General features: G+C 45.6%; 1 protein-coding gene across 1 annotated transcript in view; it reads left to right on the forward strand.

Annotated features, from left to right (window-relative positions):
* The window catches only part of LOC119448693 (guanylate cyclase soluble subunit beta-1), a 65,445-nt gene that overhangs the window by 25,172 nt on the left and 15,126 nt on the right, over nt 1-25,147 (forward strand). Inside the window, exons 3-7 of the mRNA XM_049665718.1 lie at nt 336-439; nt 1,140-1,379; nt 2,692-2,857; nt 5,328-5,592; nt 10,267-10,653. Coding sequence (XP_049521675.1) covers nt 355-439; nt 1,140-1,379; nt 2,692-2,857; nt 5,328-5,592; nt 10,267-10,653 — 1,143 coding nt within the window. The 5' untranslated portion in view covers nt 336-354. The remainder of the gene's footprint in view (nt 1-335; nt 440-1,139; nt 1,380-2,691; nt 2,858-5,327; nt 5,593-10,266; nt 10,654-25,147) is intronic.

A 25,147-nucleotide genomic window follows, 5' to 3' on the forward strand; every position in this document is an offset into this window, starting at 1 on the left:
GGCTGCATTTGGAGGCTATTCAAATTAGGAATAACGGCCCGAATATCGGCACTGAATATTCATCACAGACTTTCATGCTTTGAGCAACGACACGTACTTGGCCCATGGACTTACACTGCATGTGCGTGTAGTGCAACGAAGGCAATCTTAAACTTATTTAAAGAGACTGGTCTAAATGAGGCACTTTAGGTTGTTCAGTGAGGGTATATCTGTGACGGGCACTGTGCGCATCATTCCATTTTTTTATCATACTCATCAGGGGTAGCGTGCTTACTGTTCCAACATGAAAACTTCTCCAGGATTCATTTACTAGCACTCTCTCTCTGTCCATGCAGGGAGAAGTCAGGAATCACGATGCACGGCGCCTCATTTCTGATGCACAAGGTGTACACAGACGAAATGACTCTGAAACTCGTGGCAGCAGCCTGCGAGGTGCTCGGTGAGTATTGATTGCTTCCCTTAGTGGTGATAATAATCCAGAAAACATTTGTACTTTCAATTGCGTGACCCGTATATTGGTGGAAGATCTTTTCGGGCGCGTACATACGATAGTGTACACCAGCAGCAGGCGCGCACGTGTTCAACAATTGACGTAGGAGTCCTTGGGGGAGATGGACATGTGCTGCGAATAGAAGACGACCGTGAGGGGGCCAAGTTCAAGGTGGTACTGTACATTACGGAGCTCAGTAACGAATAAACCCGTTTGCGAAGAAAAATGCTAGTTGTTCGTTCGCTAAATCAGCCCAAGAGGCCGTCGCGAGGAAAAGGGCGACATGCTTGGTGACGTCAAGTAGCCTGGAGACATGGCAAGTTGGTATCCCATTATGACAACCAGAAATAAACACTTCGTCTTGAAGTGATATCTCTTTAGGCAAAGCGGCATTAACTGGATGTGTAGCCGTGGCTTTAATTCACTAGATTATTTTCGAGAAACTAGACTGCATGCAATCGCTTCCCTTTAGATAACCTGTTTATCGAACGTAGGGTCGACGCTTTCTAAGGTCTTCCTATTTATTATTTTCTTATTGTTGCATTGATAATGTCCCGCTATGACGGGGTTGAGTGCTCTAATTACGCATTAGATAATTTAGAAAGAGGCGGCCTTGGACGCAAACAAGGATATCCTTTGTAACCTGCAGGTCTGGATCTAGACACGTGCCTGGAAGCATTCGGAGAGCACTTCTTGTACTTTTGTCAGCAGCACGGCTACGACCACATCCTGCGGGTCCTAGGCTCCAACATGGCCGACTTCCTGACCAACCTGGACAACCTGCACGATCACCTGGCATCCACCTATCCGGGCATGCGGGCACCCTCTTTTCGCGTGACGCCCGGTCCCAGTGGTCAAATACTGCTACACTACTACAGTGACCGAAAAGGTAGGCGTCAACTTCCTTCATTGCTTGAGTGTCAACCTCCGCATGGAATGTGTCATGATTATCTCTGCAATTCGCACACTAATCTTTTCCCGAGACTCGCAATTAGGCTCTCTCTCCGTTCTGGCTATGTCCTTGTTTCACTAACGAGGATGGTCTTTTATTCAATTAATGGATGCAGCGACTGAAACACAATGCGAAGAAAGCCCATAAGGACAAGATGGATCTGATGTAAAAACTGGAGCGTTTATAGCAGCCCAGGAGAACGTTTGGAAAAGACATGAAGCTCTAGCACTTCAGCCGACTTATACCACGAAAGTTCGGGTTATGTGCGTCACTAGAATATTGGAAAGTGTAGTAGCAGAAAATATCGGTATAATAAGCTTTAGATATTGAACCCCTTACCTAAAGCAGTGAAAAAACAGCCTTTCAGCATGCCGCATCTGGAGTAGCATATCTTGTTGTTGTTGTTGCCTCAAAACATGGCTCGTATATTGCTAGGCTAGCATCTCCAGCTCTCATTAAAGTTTTTTTCTTCTGTCAGGATGCCACATGTCGGCTAGGATCTGTAGTGCGCTGTATAAGTAAAGCGAACCTTCCTAGGCAAACTCTCCCGGACTTTCCTATTCGTGATTGTTTCTGGCTGTGGTCTTGCCGAACAGCTCACGCATAGGAGAGCACTCATACAACAAATCGGCTTATAGGTAGCCCCACCTGTACGGATCCTAAAGATGTGCAGGTGCCCAGATCTGTTCTATACCGAATTATGCAATGATACAACAAAAGGTACCTAAAACATCAATGTAATTAATAGAGGCCTTCAAGCGCTAAATTCATTTATTAAGGCAAAGCTTCTTATATATGCCCTTTTCCCGGGGTTTGGTGCATCGGCTTGGTCGTCTTCTTACCGACTAACGTGACCTGATCCTGGAGAAGGTGCAATAGTAAGCTGGACCGATCCCATAAATGACATGAGGAGAGGTGGGCTGATCCCGGAGACGATGTAATCTGTGCTCGCGCAGGCCACGTGGGTTGCATGGTGAGGGTTCTCGCGTCTTGCTCATTGGTCAAGCAGGTACTTAATTCCTGCGCTGTGCAAAACCTGCTTGACGAAAGCTTCGCTTCACATAGATCCCAAAATATACGTTGTATCTGTACAATTATTTTCGTCGCGAGCATTCACTGTGAAAAGCAGCCAGTAAATTAGTGACAAAAGAGGAGTGGTCAATAGAGTTCGTCGTACTTAAGATAGCCAAGCTCTACATCTGTAAGAAAATCGATTGCGCGCTGTTATTTATGTCCACTCTACATGCAGGCCTGCACCCAATTGTGCTCGGCATCGTGAAAGTGGTGGGAAGGGAGTTCTTCAATACTGAGGTCCGCGCCAACATCTCCGTCGTGTCCGAGTTCGGAGACAGGGCCCACGTGACTATGGAGGTGACAGAGCAGAACAAAGAAGGAAAGAGCTGCCTGCTGCCAAGGTATGGGGGTGCTTTGCCAGTACTCATCACACATGAGGGCGCACTTTTACTCATAGGCGTACCTATCGGCCCGGCTCAAAGCCATGGACGCTGCGCTGCTGAGCACGGGGTGGCGGGATTTATTTTTGGCCGTGGCGGCCGAATCGCCACAGGGGTGGATGAGCGAAAACACTCCTGTAGGCCTTCGGTATGACCGTGCACTGATATTACAGTAACACAGAAACTAACAGAGGCTTCAGCACTATTTATGCATTTAAACAAAGCTTCGTGCAAGTAAGTTCCAACAAGGTGTGTTGTATCTGGCGATATATTTTTTTTAACTATACGCGTATCGGTTGCCTTATTATTTACGTGGCCGACCTTAATGGGTCACTAGTATTGGTGTAACCTCGAGAATAACCAGAGTTTTGCCATTGTTTATTGGACATTTAATCTCGATGGTTCCCTGCATATCGAGACTTCTACACGTTACAGGAAAAAAGTGGCTGATTCCAATTATATTTACTTCATTAAAAATTGTAATTGATTACAGTTACCTGTTACTGCTCCACGAAAGTAATTCAGGAATTATTCAGTAGTAACCAACTGCTTATACGTTACTTGCCTCTGTACATTTATTAACATTGCATAGATACAGTAAACACAACGAGATGGCCTTGAGCTTTAGCGCATATTCTGATGCCTGTAGTAAATTGTTTATCGGCACTAATATCGGCTTTTTGATAAAATTCGTTAGAGATCGTCTCACGTTTTTGTTCTGGAGACATTCAGCAGTGACACTGAAAACATTTCTCACACTTTTGTTCCAAGTATTTAATTACATGTAATTCGTTACGTACAAGTCTGGACATACCGCAGACGACGGTGGAGTGGGTGTTGGTATTCGCGGCATACTTGTTCTTGACAAGTTCACATTTCTAGCGTGAATGGTGGCGTGCAAATGTTTCGCAGGCATTCGACAGGAGCGTAAAGAACGAGCAGCGTCGACCGGGCGCAATGAGCTCCTGATATTGCGCAAATATAGGCGACGGCTCGGTGACTGAGTCTCGACTCACACCTGTCATTACGCCCGTCCACAGCTGGACAGCCCGTGCTCCTAGCAAATCGTCATTTTAAATTCAAGCTGCCACATCGATTGCCTGACGGTCTGAGTCTGGCGCCTGCAAAATAATGCGACCCGAACATCGCGTGCCTAGGCGTGGACGTCGCGATGTGTTTTGTTTCATTAATCGGGAGAACGTTGCTATGGTGTCAACCTCAACCATTTCGATCTAGAGTAGGAAACTGCTTGGTACTGGGGCTGTCTCTGAGCGCAGAACGAAAATATGAAAATGCTCGTGGTACCAGGAAGCACATCCCGTGCGGACACGCAGGCTAGAACAGGTCAAGCGATAGAAGGTATGTTTACACCAGTTTAGCGGCTTGTCGAATGCATAAATAGGATGGACAAGATTTACTGGGGTTAATTAGCCCTCAACGACGCTGGTCCGAAAAGGATGACTCTTCATAAATGATTTATTATCCGGTTCCTATTACCTTGTTTGTAAGGGCATCGCAGCGGGTATCCCCGTTTTGTTGCTGCGTCCTCAAAACAATCCTTAGCTTTTATATACAAATGGTGTTCAGCAGAGTTTCTTACGAGCCTTTCTTTTGTCTTGCTTGTTCCTCATTTCATGGCACTTACCTCCTTGGAGGTGCGTGCGTGCGTGCGTGTGCGTGTGCGTGTGCGTGTGTGTGTGTGTGTGTGTGTGTGTGTGTGTGTGTGTGTGTGGCGAGGAGGTGGGGTGTGTGAGGGAGGGATGTATCTATTGCCTGCTCATGTGATTCTGTGGTCACAAAAACGTTCTTACTCTAGAATTATTTCGTAAGTGCCCATGCTATCCTAATCGGAATGATGGACATACTGTTAGCGAAAGCAGCCAGCCAATGGCAAACAATACTTATGAACCAAAAGCTGGGTGGATTCAGCCCGTGAAGCGCTTGCAAGTTTACAATGTGTTTTGCTTGCGTAACTTGGTCTGACTTATGTTCTATACAATTAGAGGTCATGCTGAGAGGTCAGCCCGCTCCTAGGGTTTTCTTCGTAGCAAACGTGAGGAAGTGTGATCAGATTGGTCTTTCTTTCGCGCATTCGGATTTCCAAAGATTCCTTGAATAGAATTAAGTGTGTAACTTCGGCGCGCAGACAATTCTTACTTAAAGCTGCTACAGAGCGCTTAAGACGGGACAGTACCAAAATGGGCCGGTACAACAAGCAGAGCTTTTCATTTAGTACACTTCTCCCTTTCGCTACAGTCCCGTCTTCAGCCCGCTACGGCAGGTTTCCCCTTATGAGTTAAAGTGCGCACCTTCATTTTTGGCCGAAGTGGTCCCGGTGCGCACCTCGCACATTCTGCTTATTACCCTCCTTGCCCCTAAGCTTTAATCCAGCACCTTACTTGACCCCTTTCCTTGTCATTTTTCGCGGCAGCAACGCATCTGAGACGCTCAGCAACTGTCCCGAAGACCTGCCTATGGGCGTCCGGACGATGTGCGCGGCATTCCCGTTCCACGTGCTGTTCGGCCGCGACTTCGGCATCATGCAAGCTGGCAACGGCTTGCTGCGGCTAGCCGGTCACCGTTGGAAGGAGAGTCGGGCTCAGGGAGGACACCGTCTCAAGTTCGACGACATCTTCGAAATCACGCGGCCCGTCATTGATTGCACCTTCGAGTCCATACGCAGCTATTGTAATCAGGTCAGTCTTATATTGCTCTTGTTAGGAAGCTGTTGCAAAATGCTATGTTGATTGATTGATTGAGTCATCGATTGATTGACTGATTGATTGATTGTCTGAATGAGTGACTGTTCATTGGCTGTGCTTGTCGTCCCAGACCTATAGCTGGCATGTGAGCAGTGAAATCGTTGATGGCAGGGTAAAAAGTTGCACTGAATGAAAGTGTGTATTGGCGTGCAAAAGAGTCGCTGGAGTCGTACAAGCCTGGTACGTAGGTGTGGCGAAAAAGAACTCGCCTAAGTCACGCGCTAGCACTATCACGTGGCTTCCTTTTCGCAACGTTTTTTTTTCTTCTTTTTTGCCACCGAATGCAGCTAGCTAGGGCCATTTTGCCTACGTGTGCACCAGCACTGGTGATAAATCACCAGCGGAACGGACTTTCTCGCTACCTGATTCCTGCCTTAGACACCTCTACTTCTTCGGGGTAATGGATTTAGTATGCAAATATGAGCACGATATTGCTGTGTTCGTTTCACTTTTATGACCGCAGGTGTTTGGGAATCGCGTGAGAAGGCAAATCGAGCGTGAAATGAGCCACGGCGAATGTTTTGGCGTGCGGAATTATAGAACAGGTAAACACTGTTTCGACGGCAACAGACTGTGAATGTTCTGCAACAACAAACGTTTGGTAGCCGAAGTTATATATATGGTCGCCACGCGACGGCAAGCCTGAATAGGCGATTATATGCTGAAGGGTGGCGCGGTGCAGTCAAAATCCTGAGAGCGTTTGCCGCCCACGTCATAGGCGTAGATGGAAATGGCGAATGAAGTTCTTTGTGCCATGTAGATTTCTACGAATCGAAAAGCTCGTGGTGTCCTCTGACGCGTGCTTCGATATAAATTCTTAAGTAGAATACGCTTCTACGCGTCGACTAGCAGAAAGAGCACAAGCAGAAAGAAAGATGCGTACGGCGTGTTTAGAAAACAGCCTCGACAAAAAGCCCCATTTCTGCACGAAATTGGAGCTCAATGCAGTCTTCGTATTTGCAGTTTCTTTTTTCTTTTTCATTCAACTTGCTATCGCACAGAAACAGACTACTTTCAGGTGCCTTCAGCTACACACCACTCTGTGACCTTTGCGTTAAGAAATATACAATAAATGTATGACGCCTTTTCTAATGCACGCTTACATTGGAGAGAGAAGTTACGTAGTTTAAAGAGAAATATGATTTGGAATCGACCGCGCAAAACATTTCTGGGGGTTTTATTTGAACTGAACAAGAGACAGTTGTTGGAGGGGAGTGGCAAGGATGGAAAGGCAGGGTGGGTAACTCAAGTTGGCGACCCTACAAACGGAGAAGATGATCGGGGAGCGACAAAAAGAGAAAGAAGAGACAAACATGTTCTCAAGAAATTTGTTCTCAGCCATATAATAGACTAAGTGATACTTATATGAAACAGCTAGAAAACCAGAAATCTTCACATAACCTACTTCAGAAACAAAACAAAATTCTTCTTTGTACAAAGCCGATGTTACGAAAGGTTGGGGCCTAACAAAATGAAAACGTTATGATTATCACAACGTCCGCATTGATATTTCGCAGCTTGGATTTATGTAGCAATTTACCTTATAGAACCAGTAAATACTACCTCGTACGAGCCTGGTACGTAGGCGTGGCGAAAAAGAACTCGCCTAAGTCACTTGCTAGCGCTATCACGTTCGTCAATTCTTAGTAAATCCTTTCGCAACGTGAAGCTTTAATGTCGAGCTTGTTTTTTTTTGTATTTTTTTTTGCTAAGGCGAAGTGTTCGTCTGAGATATACATACGGTATCTGACATATTCAGTGGTCTGGTGAATATAACATGTTCAGAACAACGTCGCTCAAAAAAGCACACGCGCCCAACTTAAAAAACGCTAAAAGAAAATTAAGTTTTTTTTTTCGTAACTGAATGGAAGGCTCGTACTTAAAAAAATGAGATGGACATTACTAAGCTGCTGGTGCCTTAACATATTTTTAACGAAGATTTTATGTCTATTCGAGGGGAAGAAAAGAACGCTGGGCGCCGTATAATCCCAGCGTGTAGTCCTCCTGTTGCTACGAGATTCGCTTTTCAAGCACAATTTAATAAAACCAAAATTAGCGCCAAAATACACGTTAAATGTTGCACAGATGCTGCCGAAGCAGGGTCCGTGTTCTTTTTTTTTAATTTGAGCATATATACATTAAAAAACGTGTGGTTTTATGAATACGAACAAAAAGACACATTCCCCCCCCCCCCTCCTGCAACCTTGGGTGCAAAAAAGTTGCCGCAAGAAGTTTACCGGCGTTGCAATCGCACTGCCGCAAAGGTTGTTTCCCAGCTTTCGTTCCTTCCACCGCCTCAACATCGCACGCTTCCGTCACGGCGTGTTAGCGCTCGGGTGTTATGCCCTTCGGTTCCGCCCCGCCAGCGCCGTGTCTCATTCCTCGGACCGTTCTTGTCCGCCCCTATCACTACCACTGTACCGCTCCTCCGCCTCGTGCTTATACGGTGCGGTCGCCTTTCCCGTCGCCTTGTCTGCGCTCCTTGTTATTTTAGCCCCAACAGCGGTCGTCCTCGAACCATCGGCCGACGCCAATGGGCTATCTCTTCGCTCTCGTTTCCGTGTCACCGCCCTTGTTCCTCGCGCTAGATAGCGTTGCCGGGCGTCTTTCTTCTTTCTTTTTTTCCTTCTGTATGGCCAGTTTTCCGTTCTTCTCTTGCCTGTCTCCATACCGAGTGGCATTTCGAAAGGTAAAGAAAAGCGAGACACGAAACAAAAACGCAAGCGTGTCCGAAGATCGTTGCGCCTTCCCCATTTCCCCCTCTCCCTCCGTCCTCAACCCAAGCCTTTCTCTGTCACTGTCTTGCGTTGCCTTTCCCAGGTTACTGCTTCTTACTTCCACCGCTGTTTGCTTTTCCCGCTCTTTGCTTGCTGGTTTCTCGCTCGTTCTCTCGCCGCTATGCCTTCCAAACACTCAATGGTCACGGAGGCACAGACGTTGGCCCCAAGCCTTTGTCGTCGTCGAGCGGTTACCGTCGCGACGGCAGATACACGTCTGCACGGAAGCGGTCTCGTGCCGTGCGTTGCGAACGAATCGGCTTGGATGCGCACATATTAATGTTTTTATTTTTTTTCGCCCGGTGTTTCGAGCTTCTTTACAGCGATCGATTTCTGACCCTCGGGTTCATGACTATATGGTGGAGTCGAGCGAAAAGTAAAGTAGACGCAGACCGGCGAACTTTCCTTCGGAGTAAAATGGCCTCGGGCGTCGAACGGCGCCGGTAGATCTTGTGGCCATTTTCACCGCGCCAAGAGAAGGCGTTTGTGTGAAGCACTTGGGGACGAAATTATGGCGCGAGAGAGTGCGCTCGTGCTACTGGACAGCATGACTGCGCTTGGAGGGTAAACGTAGTTGAAGATCTAGAACATACACAGATGCCTCAAAGTTATTCTTTATTTCTTGAGCGAGAACTGCCTCATGTGAGAATGTTTTGTGTTCCGAAGGGAAGCTAACCTCCTCATTCGACTGTACTGTACCATGCTAGCCCGTCATTATGTTGGCCATTATCAGCCTATTTATGTTGACTGATGGAGCGAGGAAATTTCAGCGTAACTTATTTTTGTCTAACAAACGTGCATATTTAAATGGCACCACACGCGTTACTTGCTTTCTGGCGCTATGCGGTTGCTTTAGCAGGAGACCGGCGATGCTTTTTTTTTTTTTGCAAATTGAGACAAAAAGCATTTTCACCCGTTTCGGTGCTTCCGTCTCTCTTTCGTAGACTGACATCTAGAGGGGCCAACGAAGGCACCAGACACGACCAAAGTGCATCAGCCCAATTCACTTTCAAACTACTGCACTTCCTTTTGTATATGCACATCTTGCAATCCTTACCTCATCATTGACATGAATAAACTAATTCTAAACTGAGCGTATGAAAAGAAGAAATACACAGGTAACCAACGCAGCGCCCTTATTGCCTTTTGGAAAGCTACCCTCTAGATCAGCTAGTCCTCCCGGGATGCTCAGGCGATTCCAGCGTCCCGATTTTTCGACAACTGCTTCAAAAAATGTTCGAACCAAAGGTCGGTGCTCGACAGTGCGGAGTACCACACTTTATTCATTTATTATTATTATTATTATTAAATTTTTTTTTTCACTGATGCACTCTTACTCAGGTTGTACGATGCATACGCCAAGGAAAGATTGCATGGCTACCGCATCTTGAGAAAGACAGTGTCAGACACACATGCAGGACGAATAGAAAAGGCGCACGGATAACGAGCTGTATAGTAGCTGATTTATTGCATACCCGCAAGAAAAGATTAAAAAAGAAAAGAAAAAGAGTCACCGTATGAAAATTAATGCACTGCGTACTCTTCTCCAGTGTCGCAACCATTTTATTGCTAGCTGTTGTTAACTGTTGATGGTGTAAACAGAGGTGGCGGCGGATTCTGGGAGAAGGTTACGACAAGGTAAGCAGCAAGGCGAGGAGACTAACAGATAAGGCGCGCATAGTGTTACCCATACGTGAGAAGACAAGAGCTTTGGAATGCGATGTTTATATCTCGTCATTCCTTTCAATATTTCTTTCATTGGCGAAATAAAGTAATTTCAGCCCTACTTTTTTTTTTCTCCATCTCACATTTTTAATCCGCCCTATCTCAGGTGTTTGTTGTGCAGACCAAAGAAGGCGTGCTTAGGCCTCGTGGGTCCAACAAATCGGAGGTCGATGGCGGGGACAGCTCGAGCCCTCCGGTTCTCCGACTCAAGGGTCAGATGGTGTCGGTCGAAGAGACGCAGAGCATCTTGTTTCTGTGTTCGCCGCGCGTCAAGGACATCGACGACATGCGGCGCATCGGGCTGTTCTTCAGCGACCTGGCCATACACGACCCGGCCAGGGAGCTGTTCCTGCGCTCGCACCACCACCGCGGAGAGCGGGAGCTCATCGAGAAGCTGGACGAGGCCACCAACAGGCTGAAAATGCTCCAGTCCAAGCTGGACGAAGACAAGAAACGAACGGAGGAACTGCTCCACTCCATACTGCCTTCTAAGGTGAGCTGTTTATGTTTGCTTGGCGCTGCTGCGCACTTAGTGGATGAAGATTACATGACAGGGGTAACAGAAGCGGGTTTGCTGAATCTCCACGAAAAATGATCCTGTTGGAATTTGCTTGCTCACTACCATAAAACGCTGACAGACAATGCGCTCTGAGGGCTAAGGCTTCTGCCTAATTTCTTGATATTCATACGTAGCAACGATGAACACCTCGCAAAGCGCAATAACCTAGTTTATGCTCGTACATATTTTCTCACTTTCACCCAATTTTGTCGCATTGTTTTCGTGGACTTCATTGTTTTATTCTTGCGAAGGGATTTCGATATTTACACGCATTTTTACAGCATACTTATTATTTTCGCATCTTGTTTCCTGACCTGCTTTTCACATAACTGTCGCATTTTTCTCACGAGTTAATGTTACTTCGCATAAGCTCGTTTGCTAGGCCAGTGTAGAAGGTGCCCATTCTCTTAAGCCCGTACTTATCTCTATGTTGGCGTTATAAATACATCCTAATTTAGCTATTTTTATCTGCGAAGTGAAGGTTGAATGTTTCAGGCGTCAGATGTTCAAGAATGCGATTTTAAATGTAGGCGTACCCCGACTACGCCTGTACTCCATTTTTTATTCCCTCGAGACCGCTTTGCTGAATCACAATGACATTCCACGAAGTGAGATACCTTCCTTATAGTTTTGGTTAATCGGAACGCTTGTCTTTACAGCAGAAAGAAAAATTGAGAACTGAAAAGTAGAGCAACGTAATGCGCTTCGTTCAATTCTTTGCGTCCTCAATCTCGGCATTTCCAGAATTCAGTTCTGCATTCCGACGACCCTCCGTGGCAATCCCGCCTCGTCTATTTTTGCCGAATAGAAAGCAAGCAGAAACGAGACCTACGCGCACAAGCAGGGGAAATAAAAATGAGAAAAAAAAACGAAAGAAAGAAAAGGTCATCCAAGAGAAGCTCCAAGTAACTTGATTCCTGATTGTGATACGCTCACAAGGTGCCTCACCATTCTGTTTCCAAGTAAGAAAAAAAAAAAGTTGCGAGTGCCGCGTTTGAAGCCAATTGAGCATGCACGCTGGCGCGTCCGTGTCTTTTTCCGCTTCACTTTTTTTCCCCCTAGTTTCGCTTCAGTTTTTTTCTGCCACGACAGTCTAAGAAGAAGATATCAAATGAAGAGGGAGATGGGTGTCTCAATTTTTAATGACGGCTGCGGATTCGGTGCGAAATTTCGTATGCGTTAGGGAAAGGTGGGGGGTTACTTCGAATGTTCTTTCGACCCAGTAGCGGATGGATGAAGCGGGGAAACGCAAAGCGGCTTTCTGCACTTCCGCCTTTGGCTGCTGCCGCCATTTCTCAGGCGTCGCAATATATATAGACGGAGCCGCTCCGAATAACGTTGCGAGAACCTTCTTTTGTGAATAGTATGCTTTCGCTACACTCGCTCTCCATTTCCTTTCCTTTTCGTGAGGACATTAGGTCACGTGCTTCTTTTACGCAGATGCCGATTTTGCGCTGAACTGTGCCGCCGACACTCTGTGCACGTGACAAATATTTTTCATAAGTTAACCTCCGATATGTTTGCTGAATACAGAGGCGAGAACGAGGGCCCAGATCTGTGATAGCCGACACTGCAGGGAAAAGTTTTGAATGCTTCCGCAGTAGGGCTTCAGTTCTAGCTTATGCTGATTCAGGCGGAATGCACAAGCGCTCGCGTACCGTGGTTTGGGAGCACGTTCAAGCACCCCAGGTTGCAAACTTAATCCGGAGCTCTCCAGTATGCCGCGCCTTATAATAATATCGTGGTTTTGACGCGTAAAACCCACAAAATCATGTTTATTTTCCGACAGCTTATCAGAACTACGTGGAAATCTACACAGACAAGTCTGGCGTGCGTAGATGCTGACAGCTGTGTGGCTGCATTATGCAGGCGTTCTCTTGGTTTGCATGATCTGGACTTATGAGTCACTTAGTTTCGTCTGCAACTGTTGAAAGAGCTGCAATCACCGCTGCTCTGCTAAAACTTAGGTCCTATTTTTCGCGGTATGTCGTGGTACTGACAAACCCCAAGTCGGCGCTACAATGACTATGTTATAGCCTATCTCGTAACATACTTACAAAGCACTCTCAGGTGCTGCGTAAAACCCTCAAGAAGGAGGGTATCAATGTGACAGTGGGTTCCATCTCACGTTGGAACTGAAGGTAATGGGAAAGCTGGTGGTGTCGCGCCAAGTGCTGAATTATGTCCGGAATGTGAGAGCACGGAAGAACCTTCAGCGCGCAATCCGCAAAAATTTTCGGACATTCCACAATTTTTCACACCAAACTCGTGTTGGGAAAGGACTTACTCGCTAAAGAGCTACGCTGCTGTATCGAGTTATAATCGGCTCCACCTACACACATACAAGGTCATTTTATACTGAAAGATCTACTTCCCCACTATACCTGGCGACAACTTTCTGTGGCAGCACAGCCAAGGCCACGTGCTTCGGCTCCGTAGCATTGGCCATGCTGCCACAGAAAGTTGTCGCCAGGTATACGTGACCTAATGTGGGGAAATTGATGAAGTGGAACACTTCGTCTGGTTGTGCTCATCATTTTAAGAGGAGATAAAGCCTTTACTTCATGGTCTGCAAAAGCGGGGGTTTTCCACACGTGCGATTTCAACACGTAGTGTATCCCTGAAGTAACCGCAGTACTACGGAAGTGAGTTTTCCGCATGTTCATCGCCTTCCTCCGAGACATAAATTTGAGCCTACGTTTGGTGAAACACCCATGAGGCTAATAGTGTAAGAAATTCTCGGGCAGAACAAATGCCAGCCACGAACGCCAGGCTGACCCCGCCCTGTTGCTACGCCACCACCCAAATACACGAGCCTTCCTGCGTTTCGTCCCGTAGAAATGCGGCTGCCGCGACCGAGCGTCGAACCCGTAACCTCGTGATTTAAGAGCAGCACGCCGTAGCCACGTGTCTATCGTGGCGGGTTCCTTCCCTAATTAATGTAAATCTCCCAGAAATGCGTTTTTCTGATACTTTTCCTCTAACGCGCACAGGAACGGGAGGCGAGATAGCGACAGGACCGTAGGCGGATGGTTGCCCGCATTCGTGAGTTGGCGTCAAATGCATAATGCATTAACAAAAGTGAGCGGCGAAGCCATCGCCATCAGCTCGAACCGCCTAGCGTCGATATAGCCGACCGCGCAAGAAATATCGCGCTCGACATGGCGACGTGTCCGGCCCGTGGGGGAACCTAATTGGAAAAATTCCGGGCCGATGTCCGCGCGACATTCCAATTATTCGCAGCCTCTATGAATTGTGCAGTGGCGGGCTCCCAGTCTACTCAGAATTTTCAATGATTTAAAGAGCTCCGAGTCGGATTTGCGTAGTTCTTTCAGGCTCATTGTCTTTCCCTCATTTCTTTGGTACTTTTATGTGCGGACGCTCTTGAGGAGCATGATGACAGAGTGAGAACACTTACATTCGCTCTTTCGATAGCGATCGCGAAGAAAAAGAAACAAGAGAGAATTACAGAAAAAGAAAGCGTGCTTGTAGCACTTTTTTGCGGAAAGAATGAAATAACGTTTTAAAATAATTATGTTTGTGCCCAGGCGATTCATATTACTCACTGTTACTCTAGTCCCGAGAAGCCGATAAACGTCGTTTAGACAATAAATAGCAGTTTTCTTTTAATTAGATTTAGAAAATAATCTATTTTTATGTTTTTCCTTGAGAGAGGGGTGTTTGTGCATTTAACAGAACTACTGATATAAAGAAGGGCCCACTGTGATAACACGCACGCACGCACGCACGCACGCACGCACGCACGCACGCACGCACGCACGCACGCACGCACGCACGCACGCACGCACGCACGCACGCACGCACGCACGCACGCACGAGCTTGTTAAAGCAACCAGGTAAGTATTTTGTTCAATGGTATAGTATGTAGTAGTATGTATTTTGTTCAAGAAAGGGCGGACTTAAAACACATGGTTTGGGCTTGTCCTGGGACACCCACACAGAATAAAACGCACAAGACCAGAGAGCAGTGGGAGACCGCGCTGCTCAGCTCTGCACCAGACGACCAGATTAAGGCAATCCAGCAGGACGAAGATGCCGCCAGAGCCAAAGGGCTCGAGGCCGTCATCTAGGTAGAGAGGCCTAGGCCTCAGAAATCTGCTGTACAAAAATAAAGTTTATTCCTCCTCCTCCTCCTCCTCCTCCTCAGTAGTATGTATGGACAAGCTGCATGCTTACGAACGCCAAAACGGACACGCGACTACATTGAAACTACTTTTGTTCTTCCCTGTTCACTCCTTAGAACAGAAGTATTCTTGCAGAACCTATCTCACGATTAATGTCGACAATAATGCGATTAGCATTGAAGGAGTGTAGCGACCCACCGTATTTCTGCCGCCGAAACGCGTCATGTACGAGGGGGGTATGCAGCCGGGCTCCTAGCTCTCTCGTGCATACATCTGCACAGGCTGCGCCATATATAGTTGCGCCGCCTCGAAGTCCGCGGTTTTTGGCATTGGAGAGGTAGCGCATGACCTGTAACTCAAGTTTGCGTCACAGGTTCATTGTAGAGTAACAAATACCCAGCGGCACATACTCAGTGACACAAGTTGCTCCAACGTACATGCAAGTATGGTTGCGAACACGGTTGCCTACCAGCAACATGGTTGCCTACGAGAATACCAGCACGTAATGGTGTCAAGGGCCATATTGAACGATCTGCACAAGAAAATGCGAATTTTCGGTAAGCGCAAAACCTGTTTTTCAACAATTTTCATCGAAAAACACACGTCCCGTAAATGCATATACAATGCATATACAATGCATGTATGTGTGTATGCGTGTATGTGTGTATGCGTGTATGTATGTGTGTATGCGTGTATGTATGTGTGTATGCGTGCGTGCATGAATGTATGTATGTATGTATGCGTGCGTGCATGAATGTATGTATGTATGTATGCGTGCGTGCATGAATGTATGTATGTATGCGTGCTGGTGCATGCATTGTGCATTCAATGTATCATGTAGCATGTATGCATGTAGGCATGTTGCATGTATGCATGTTGTCTGCATGCCGTGGATGCATGCATGTGTATGCATGTATTCATGGTATGCATGCATGTATGTAATGTATGCATGCATGCATGTATGCAGTATGCATGCATGCTGCTGCATGTATGCATGCATGCATGCATGTATGCATGCATGGAATCATGCATGTAGATATTATGTTGTATGTATGTATGTATTTATGTATGTAGTATGTATGTATGTTATTTATGCATGTATTATATAGTATGTATTATGTCTATGTGTAGGTATGTATGTATGTATGTATGTATGTAATGTATGTATGTATGTATGTATGTATGTATGAGGTATGTATTTATGTATGTATGTAGTATTAGTATGTATGTATGTATGTTAAATGAGTATTATGTTGGTTGTTATGTATGTATCATGCATGCAGCATGCATGCATTATGTATGTATGTATGTATAAGGGGTGTAAATGGCGCACGCCTGTCCATTAACCGTGGTCCGGTACAAGCTCGGAAAGCATTTATTACGATTGCAACGAACAATTGAAGCAGGCCAGCTATAGGTATAGTTTACATCACTGGGGAATTCCTCAAATAGAAGGCGCTAGGTAAAGAGGGGCTGCCGACTTACCAGCAGGGGACACGGGCGGCCGCGGTGACTGCCTCGGCAAAACCTGGTTGACTAAACCATGTGCGGGAAAACGGGAGCGGTGCAGGAGCCGGGCAATGTCGGAGGGATCTCACGCGACACCGCCCGGTGGCGCTGATAACGCTTGCGATTTCCATGCGATTCCCAAACCGCGTGAGGAAGGTTTCCCGCTCTCCCCATACCTGCTTAGCGCAGCGGCCCGACGTTGGCCGCGCCGGAGTTCCGCCTTCGGGACATGAATTTCCACAGTATGCATGTACTAACAGGTATGAGAGAGAAATGCCCGTACAGTAGCAAGAGGCTGAAAGTAAACGCTTGTAACTTCATTCACACTAGGACAACTACCGATTTCTTTTAACGGCCCTGAGTACACTTGCACTAGCTTTACGGGCAAGCGAGCAGCAAACAATTGCAGTGAAGAAGAAATGCAGGCTTCTTTCGTTAAAAAAAGAGATAGAGAGAAAAAAAAAGAAAAGAAAAGAACGCCGTGGACAGAAGACACAAGTTCATTTAATGAGAGCCGCTCTGGACACTTGAGCTTCGCATAGAGAATCCGAACTGAGGGTCTCGTGGGCAGAGGTAACGTGACGCAATCTGCTTTTCGGAAGTACAACACTTGGAAAATGCATGGAAAAGACGGGGCACGGAATGCGGGGCTTCTACACAACCAGTAATTCTACTCACAAGCAGCCGAAGCATACGCACTATACGTCTGCGGTCAAGACCCGCGTCCTTTTCGTGACGTTTTCTCCGGGTAATTTATCCGGCAGGGAAGACTCCAAGGAGATACGTGGGTTGCAGACGTGCTTTCTGCGAAGCGTTCGCCGCGGCAAGCCAGCTGCGAACGGCCCCCAAAGGAATGCTTCGATCCGGCTAGCACGTATTTCTCATCTAGGATCAATCGCAGTTGGCATGCGGGTCCCAGAAGCAGACACAAGTGCCCAGCCTCTTTCCTGCCTGCTCACTTTCGAGATGTGTAGCGTTGCTGGACTCACCGTCTGCTAGCGCACGGCCGCTGGATAAAAAAAAAAAGTCACCTTTCTTTTTTATCCAGGGGCTGTGGCTACCGCAAGAACTCCGGCGATGTGGCGCAGCAGCGTAAACGAGAGACGCTATCTAATACCGAGTGTCCCAGCTAACGTTAGCCAAGCTGCTTAAAAATAAAGAATAAGAACACAAGGTGCAAGAGAGAGAGAGAGAGAGAGAGAGAGAGAGAGAGAGAGAGAGAGAAAGAAATAACGTTTATTAGTCCCAAAGGAACTAATTAAAGCCCCAGTCCGGGCCTCCTGCAAGATACAATTATAGGTCGTCAGATGCCTGACGACCGAACACCGGATGTCTTATAATAGCGTTTTGCCCTTTCTCTTTTTAACTGTTGTTGTTGAGCAGCTTGGCTGGCGTTAGCTGGGATACCCTATATATGCTGACAATATTAGCCAAACACGTTCTTGTTGTGTCTTCAAAACATGGCATGTACCTCCAATGAGATAGGCTAAGAATCGGGTGTAGCTGCACGTTCAGTTAAAAGCTAATAATAGAGCAGTTATTGATAAGATATTCCTGCGAATAAAAGAGTTTGTGTATTTGGATTGTGTGTGAGACCAGATAAATTGACGGTGGAATTGAAAAAAAAAGAAGCAGGATTGCATTGCAAATTTAGAATGATAGTAATTTCAGATAATTACAATAGGAATAGTGAGTAAAGTAGCCAAACAGAATACTATCTTCTTAGATTCTTTTTTCTTTAAATGTGAATATTTGTTTGTATGGAGCGCGTTTCAAAGACAGCACTGCTCCCCAGAATATGGTGGATTGCGTGAAGAGAGGGAGAAAACTTGCATGATTATTGGCATTGTTAAGGTAACTAAATGAATATTTTTAATATTCAACTTCTGTTTATTCGCTTTAGTAGACCGGTTAAAATTGGGAAATTGAAGCCGAGGAGCTCCAATTTCCGAAATATCTCTCTCCAAAGTCTGCTGCAAAATATATTCGCGTTGCAGCTTGGTTTTCCAGAATTGCTACAGGAGGCTTTTGAATAAGCTAATTGGAACGACATTACACCTTGACAGTTGTGCTAGTCCTAAAGAGAGAGAGAGGAGAAAGGATGCAAAGAAGGCAGGTTAACGGAGCTACCTCTCAGATTAACGAGAGGTAGCTCCGGTTGGCTACCCTGCACGGGGTGAGGGAGTAGGTGGATGACAAGAGAAGGTTTCTGCGAAGCATACGTGACTTCACTGGCGCTCGGCTTCGATTTCCCAACTGCAACATGCGTCATAAAGAGAATAAAAATAGTTAAATAGTCAACCTTTCCAAATCAGTCCCCAGGACATTGCGATTCCTCGCGATTTAATCTCCGACTCTACAGGTGGTGCACCTGAACCGGATGAATTGAGCTAAATGCTCGATGTGAATTTTAGAGAATCAGTTCGAACTAAAAGGGGGAAAAATATCGCAGGCTGGTTCCAAGTCTGCAAGGGGAATGTCAAAGTGTTAGCTGAGGCGCAGGCTAGGCATTCTCACTCCCCATCTCGAGTTCACCGAATTGCTTTCCGGTTAATATCGCCCCCTCCCCCCTCCCCCTCTCTCTCTATGCTTGGGGGTCTGAAGACGCGACAAAAGCTCCGCAATACTGGGGGAGCGTACAGTGGGTTTCGCCGCCCGGTGATGCACCGACGGCATCTGGTGGTGTTATACCGGGGAAGAGCTTTCCGTCACGTCCCCCAACACTTCCTTCTCATTGGTGGAAACGCACGCACGGGGCGTTCCAATGGAAAGACTTTCTGGTGCCTCGCTCGCCTCTCGCAGCGGACGGCACCAGCGGCGCGAAACTAAGCAATGAACTATGAAAAGCTAGGGCTTTAAAAAAAAGCGACAAGGTTTAAGACGATATTATGTGTGGTTACTATTTAGACACTCCTAGAAGATAGTTGGTTCATTGTCGTTATGTCTTTCAGTATAACCAGTGCTGATTCAAAGCAACTGAATAGAGCGCACAGGCCAAAGCCGGCTCTGGGCGACGTGAAATATTTTATGGTGATCGCAATTATACGTGAACTCCAGATTTTTGCCGTCGTTGTCGCCGTGAGGTTGGGTATATATTTAGGTATACGTATCCTATACGCCTTGCCATACTATATGCTATGCGGTATATGCGGGTTATATTGACACATCACTCTATCTCTAAAGTTGCTCATACCATGGTCTTACATTCTTGACGAATTTATTCCTCAGAACTTTGAGAATGGCAACCCAAAAGAAATGTCATGAAACAAAACACCGACAGTGCATTCCTTTTACCTTAAGTCTTCTCATACTTGAGTATTAAAAGTGCAAACAATAACAAAGCGCAAACCCGAAAATTATGCAATTTTATTGGCGCGGCTGTGCACTGCCTCCGGGATCGGCCCACGAAAGTGGTTTGAAACATGCCCGATACGGGAAAGTGGTGGTAAAGTCGCTAAGAAAGACCTTGTCTGTAATTAATAAACCTAAATGAAATAGTCCTATGGCAAGCTTCAAACAGTGAACCCCTAGCACAACAGCTCGTTTTTACTTGGTCAGCTTACGTTTACTTCAATTCATATTGTCGCTGCTAGCTGCTACGGGGCTTACACTTCGTGTAATATTCTAACATGCTGGTATCGCATTCATTTTTTCGCCCTTATAGCGAAACTGTGATATTTTCCCTCTTTAGCACCGTGTTTGCCTCTTTCGCGTCCTCGCAGAAATCTTTAATACGATCCTTCGCATTCTACGTTTTCTCGCTCGTCCACAGGCTACTGCATAATGCTAATTGGCCTTATCGTTGTTTTTACAAGCTTCCATTTTGTAACTACGCTGTTGCTGGGTTTTCTGCAGCCTTCGTTTTCCGCGTCTCGTGTATGGCTCTCTAATTTTTCGGTTGTGTGCGATCCACGTAATCTATTTTTCAACTTGACTGTTAGAACTTCAGGCCGGATTCACAAATCTTTTCGTTCCGTAAGTGCTCTTTGCTAATCATATATTTCTGACATTACGATTGGCAGGCATAAGATCTTACAAACAATTTGAGCAAGAACGTTTTTATGAATACAAGCCCTGATAACTACAATTATCTGAATGGTTTGAACTAATGTGGTGAATGGCTTTGATTGCATTCATGCGGAAATTAACTCACACTTGGGCAAGCGTTGGATGAAGTCTTTCTCCTTTCTTGTCAAAATTAACACTTTATGATGTATAAAATCTCGACCGGCCCCTTCATTTCCGTGTACGCTCGTGCACATTTTTCCCCCTTCTTCTTCCTTCCTTCTTTTTCTATTCATTCTCTTGCTGCGCGGCGCACTCTCAGTGTCAATATTGGGCGTTCTGCATTGGGTGATTGACCGCAGTCAAGTGACAAAATTGATTTCGTTGCAGGCAGTGCGTGTCCCGTTGATGCATTTGTGCGTCTGACATTGACTGTGATTGGAAGTGGGGCTCCCTGGGGAGGAAGGGCACGCAGGATTCTGTTTGAAGTTGCAACCATTTTCGCGTAGTGCAACCGTTTCACACTTAGAGATGATTGCCATCGCACTTGCCGTGGTGCTGTAGTGGGCTTGTTGCGCTGCTAAGCTAGAGGGCGCGGGATCAAATGCCCGACGCGGCGGCCGCATTTTGATGTGAGCGAAATGCAGTGGGTGCACGTTAAAGAGACCCAGGCGGCCAGAATTATTCCGGATTGAGTCCCCCACTATACGGCGTGCTTCATAATCATATCGTGGTTTTGGCACGTAAGAGCCCAGAATTCAGCTTTTTAAACGATTGCCACCGCGTGGTCTCCGTACCGCGCTTGTCTGTTTGCAATGCCCTAACCTGGTGCGGGGCCTTTTCAAGAATGCCAGGAGATCGAAAATAATTCGTAGCCCCACACTCCGACGTCTCTGTGTGTTGCTTACAGACGTTAAACCCAATCTATTTTACTTTTCAATTTCCTATATCGAAGAACGTCGACAGCTCAATTCAGAAATTATTTTTTTCATTCCCCTTTTCTTCGTGTTTAGAAACCACTTCTGCCAAGTGCAGAACAAAGGCGCAGATGCCGGATGCTATTAGGTACACCCAGACGCATGTTCCGACATATGCATGCGCGTTCCATAATAACCCGAGCTTCTGAGCGGTAAGAAACGCTGCTCATACCAATATTTTCTAAGCTAGAGTTCAGATTTGAGGAGCCTCTCTCGTTACGCGTTTGTTTACGATCATACTTTTTATTCTCTGACTTGATGACGGAAACGATCTCAGAAAAATATTTTCGGCTCGCCGCTTAGCTTACAGTATTAGGGATCGTAAACTGAAATGGGGAAGCTTTCATTTCTGCGCTGTCCTCTGTGTACTAATGAACCTTGCTGTGTTTGTACTTTGCTTTTGTCTCTGGAGCACCCCAATTTGCGGGTGAAAAGCACTCGAGCACGTTGCCGGTTGCGCTAATGAAGGGGAACAGCCCTTGACAATGCAGGAAGCAGCACGTCGGTCCGCGAACCGAAATCGCCATCTAGTTCACCGCCAGCTGTGCCTTAATTAAAGGTAATTAGAAGGCGCGGGTCGCGCATCTTTATCAGTTTCAGAAGGATGTAACATTGGCTAGTTAATAAAATGGTGAAGCAACATGTGGAGATTCTTCCAAAACACAAGCTTCTTTTCGCCAGGGTTCGATACAGAAAACAAAACAGGGACGGCTCTACATGCTGCTCCGGCGACATTTTTAGGAAAGCCACGAATAATGATTTGCTAGTTTGATCGATCGATTTACTTTTTTTGCCCTGAATCTATTGCTTACGTAAACAACAGAAGGGGAGGCGACGATGATCGGAAGAAATTTGAACCTCCTATGCTCCTGCAATGCCGAATTTTTCTCATCAGACCAAAGCTTAACTAATTCGAATAATGTTTGTTAAATTGAAGAGAGAGAGAGAGAGAGAGAGAGAGAGGAAACACTTCTTTGTTGCAATGGAGCTTTGTTCGCATTATTGTTCCAGCTTTCCCTTCTGAGTTTTTACCATCACGGGGGTACATTCAAGCGAGAACGCTAAATTCGGTAGAATAACATAGAAGTAGATGGAAAATGTTTACAGGTTTGTAAATATGCGCCGGAAATAGATGTAACTGCCAGGGACACAGCTTACAAATGTGTAAACTGTATATCTTGGATTGTTTAAGGTACAAAAATAGGCTGTATTAGTTTGGAGCTGATGCCAAAATACTAAACCGTCCGAGAAAGGTACGAAACGATCGTGCTCACAAATTAGTAGCCCATTCAAAGCGGTGTATAATACATCAATATTGTACGATTTAGATCTCTTCATAGTTATAATTAACATAATTTTTATGTATTTTTATTCCCAATTTGCTTAATAATAAAATTGACACTTCATTTTTAATTTCTCGATATTCTGCAAATTCTACAAAATAAATTGATGCACTTAACATTACATAAACTGTTTTCAGGAGTTCGGTATGTTGGAACTTCTTCAGTTGCAATAAATTCGATCAAAATGTGCTCGATGGATGCCGGCCAAACCGATTACGCAATAGCCATGAAGTTAGGTAGGAGCTACCGAAGTCGGTAGCTCCTACCAAAGCCACCGAAGTAAATATATATATATATATATATATATATATATATATATATATATATATAAATGTAAGGAGAGTAAAGGTAGGGAGGACTATCAGACGAGCGTCCGGCTTGCTACCCTACACAGGGGTTAAGGGAAAGGGGAACAGAGATTGGAAAAGAAAGAGAGAATGAGCGTTGCCGAGGGGCAACGCAGGTCTACCATCGGTTGATGAGGCCGGTGTTATCCACACACTGCAGGTAGAATTTTCTCTTAACACTACTGGGTGATAACCATTAAACAAAAGCGGGGCAAGCGAGAGGCGAGAAAGACAATAGGCAAGTAAAGGAAGAGAGGTTAACCAGCATAATTGTCTAATTGTGACGCTGCACTGGGGCGACGGGGACATAAATGACTGGGGACGCCCATTACGCAAATGTGCCTGAGACTTCATTTGGATGCACATCCTGTAGGCATATCAGTGCGCAGTTCACACACATGATATATATATATATATATATATATATATATATATATATATATATATATATATATATATATATAAACGGGCTCCACTGTGAGAGAATGCCGCTGTCACAGTAAATGAGTTCATGAGCCGAATTAATCGCTTAAGTGTGTTGTTTTTTCATGTTGCATAAATAAAAAAAGAATATGGCGCTAGCAGCAGGCATGTGTGTCCCGCAGTCCTCAGTCAGTATTCTGCAGAAATTTGGAGTGCTGCTTATTATTTATGACAGGAAGCACTGCATACAAATTGGATGCGACCAAGTCTAGGGATACGAGCTCAGCCGGAGTATGCTGGCCTGTAGCGGTAGTAGTGTTTTCTGTACGCGTCTACAACACACTTAATCTTTGCGCTCACCTATATAACTATTCCTCCCACTCACGCCATTTTTCCCTGCACCACACAGACCTAGTCCGCCTGGCAAAACCTCAGTTTATGAAAGCAGAAAAGCGCGTTTCAATTAATTAGGCGTAGATCACGGTCGAATGAGCCTTCTGAGACATTGTTGGCATTGTTTCCCTGATGAACGTTAAGTGCAGATTATAAAATGGAGTCGCCGTTTTCGTTAATAACCAACATGCGACTTCTCCTAAGCGCAACGTTTTCAGCCGTTCATAACGTGCTTCCGACGCTAATTAATGCGAAATGCGTGAAAGGTAACTGAAGAACACCTCCGGTAAGCTTGCAAATGGTTTATCGGATAATATCTGTGGCTTTGGTGGGAAGGAAGACAAACTTTTATGGTTGGACTATCTCGGTTGTGTTATCTCGAAGCCACACCCAACCAGATATTATAGCAATGCGGAAACTCAAGCTTGATGGATTAAACACGCTGAATTTTCGATGGCATTTAAGCGCACTTACTTTGCTTGCGTGGGCAACATTGATACGTGGAGTATATCTAATGTGGAATTAACGTACTTTGTTACCTGCGTTCGTGTACGACTTCAAGCGAGTTGTTGAAATACACTTATGGGATGAGGAACAGCTGACGCTTGATTAAAACAGCGCGATACACCATAGTTTGGTTTATAAATTTTGGTTATACTCACACACGCCTGACATACACGCAGGTGTAGAAGATGCTCGCACAGAAATGAAATTTACATCTCCTAATGAAGGCTGCACTTGTCATTTGTTATTATTACGAACCTAATGATCGACATCATTTCTATCGGGTGATGTCTGCAGAGGTAGAGTGCTTGGAAAATATTTTCTTTCCTGATCAATTTAGGGCACTGACATTTACGCTTCTCTTAAGCAGTAGCTCTGTTGAAGAGATGTGATGGCTTGAAGTTCTTTACTGCGGTTGATAACTGCTTCTGAAGTTGCAAGAAAGAAGCAAAAAGTGCAAGCAATGAAGGAGAATAAGAAAGAAACTAAATTTTTATTTTCCAGATAAGTGGTATGGAACAGCTGAAGGCTTGCTGTTTTCAACCTATCTAGTTGGACCCCATTTAAATACCTGCCTGCTTAGAACCCTGAAATTTACCTCTTCAACACTTTGCTGTAAATCATTTCTTCAGTACTACACGAATATGGTAAGATGTAGCTCCAAGATATCACATACTTGATTTTAGAATCGCCGTATTCAATAACCGTATTTGGGGGTCTCTAGAGAGAGAGAGAGAGAAAGCAAGGAAAGTCAAAGCAAGGAGGCCAATCGAACGAGCGTC

The sequence above is a fragment of the Dermacentor silvarum genome, chromosome 4 (genome assembly GCF_013339745.2).
Source record: "Dermacentor silvarum isolate Dsil-2018 chromosome 4, BIME_Dsil_1.4, whole genome shotgun sequence".
Taxonomy (NCBI): domain Eukaryota; kingdom Metazoa; phylum Arthropoda; class Arachnida; order Ixodida; family Ixodidae; genus Dermacentor; species Dermacentor silvarum.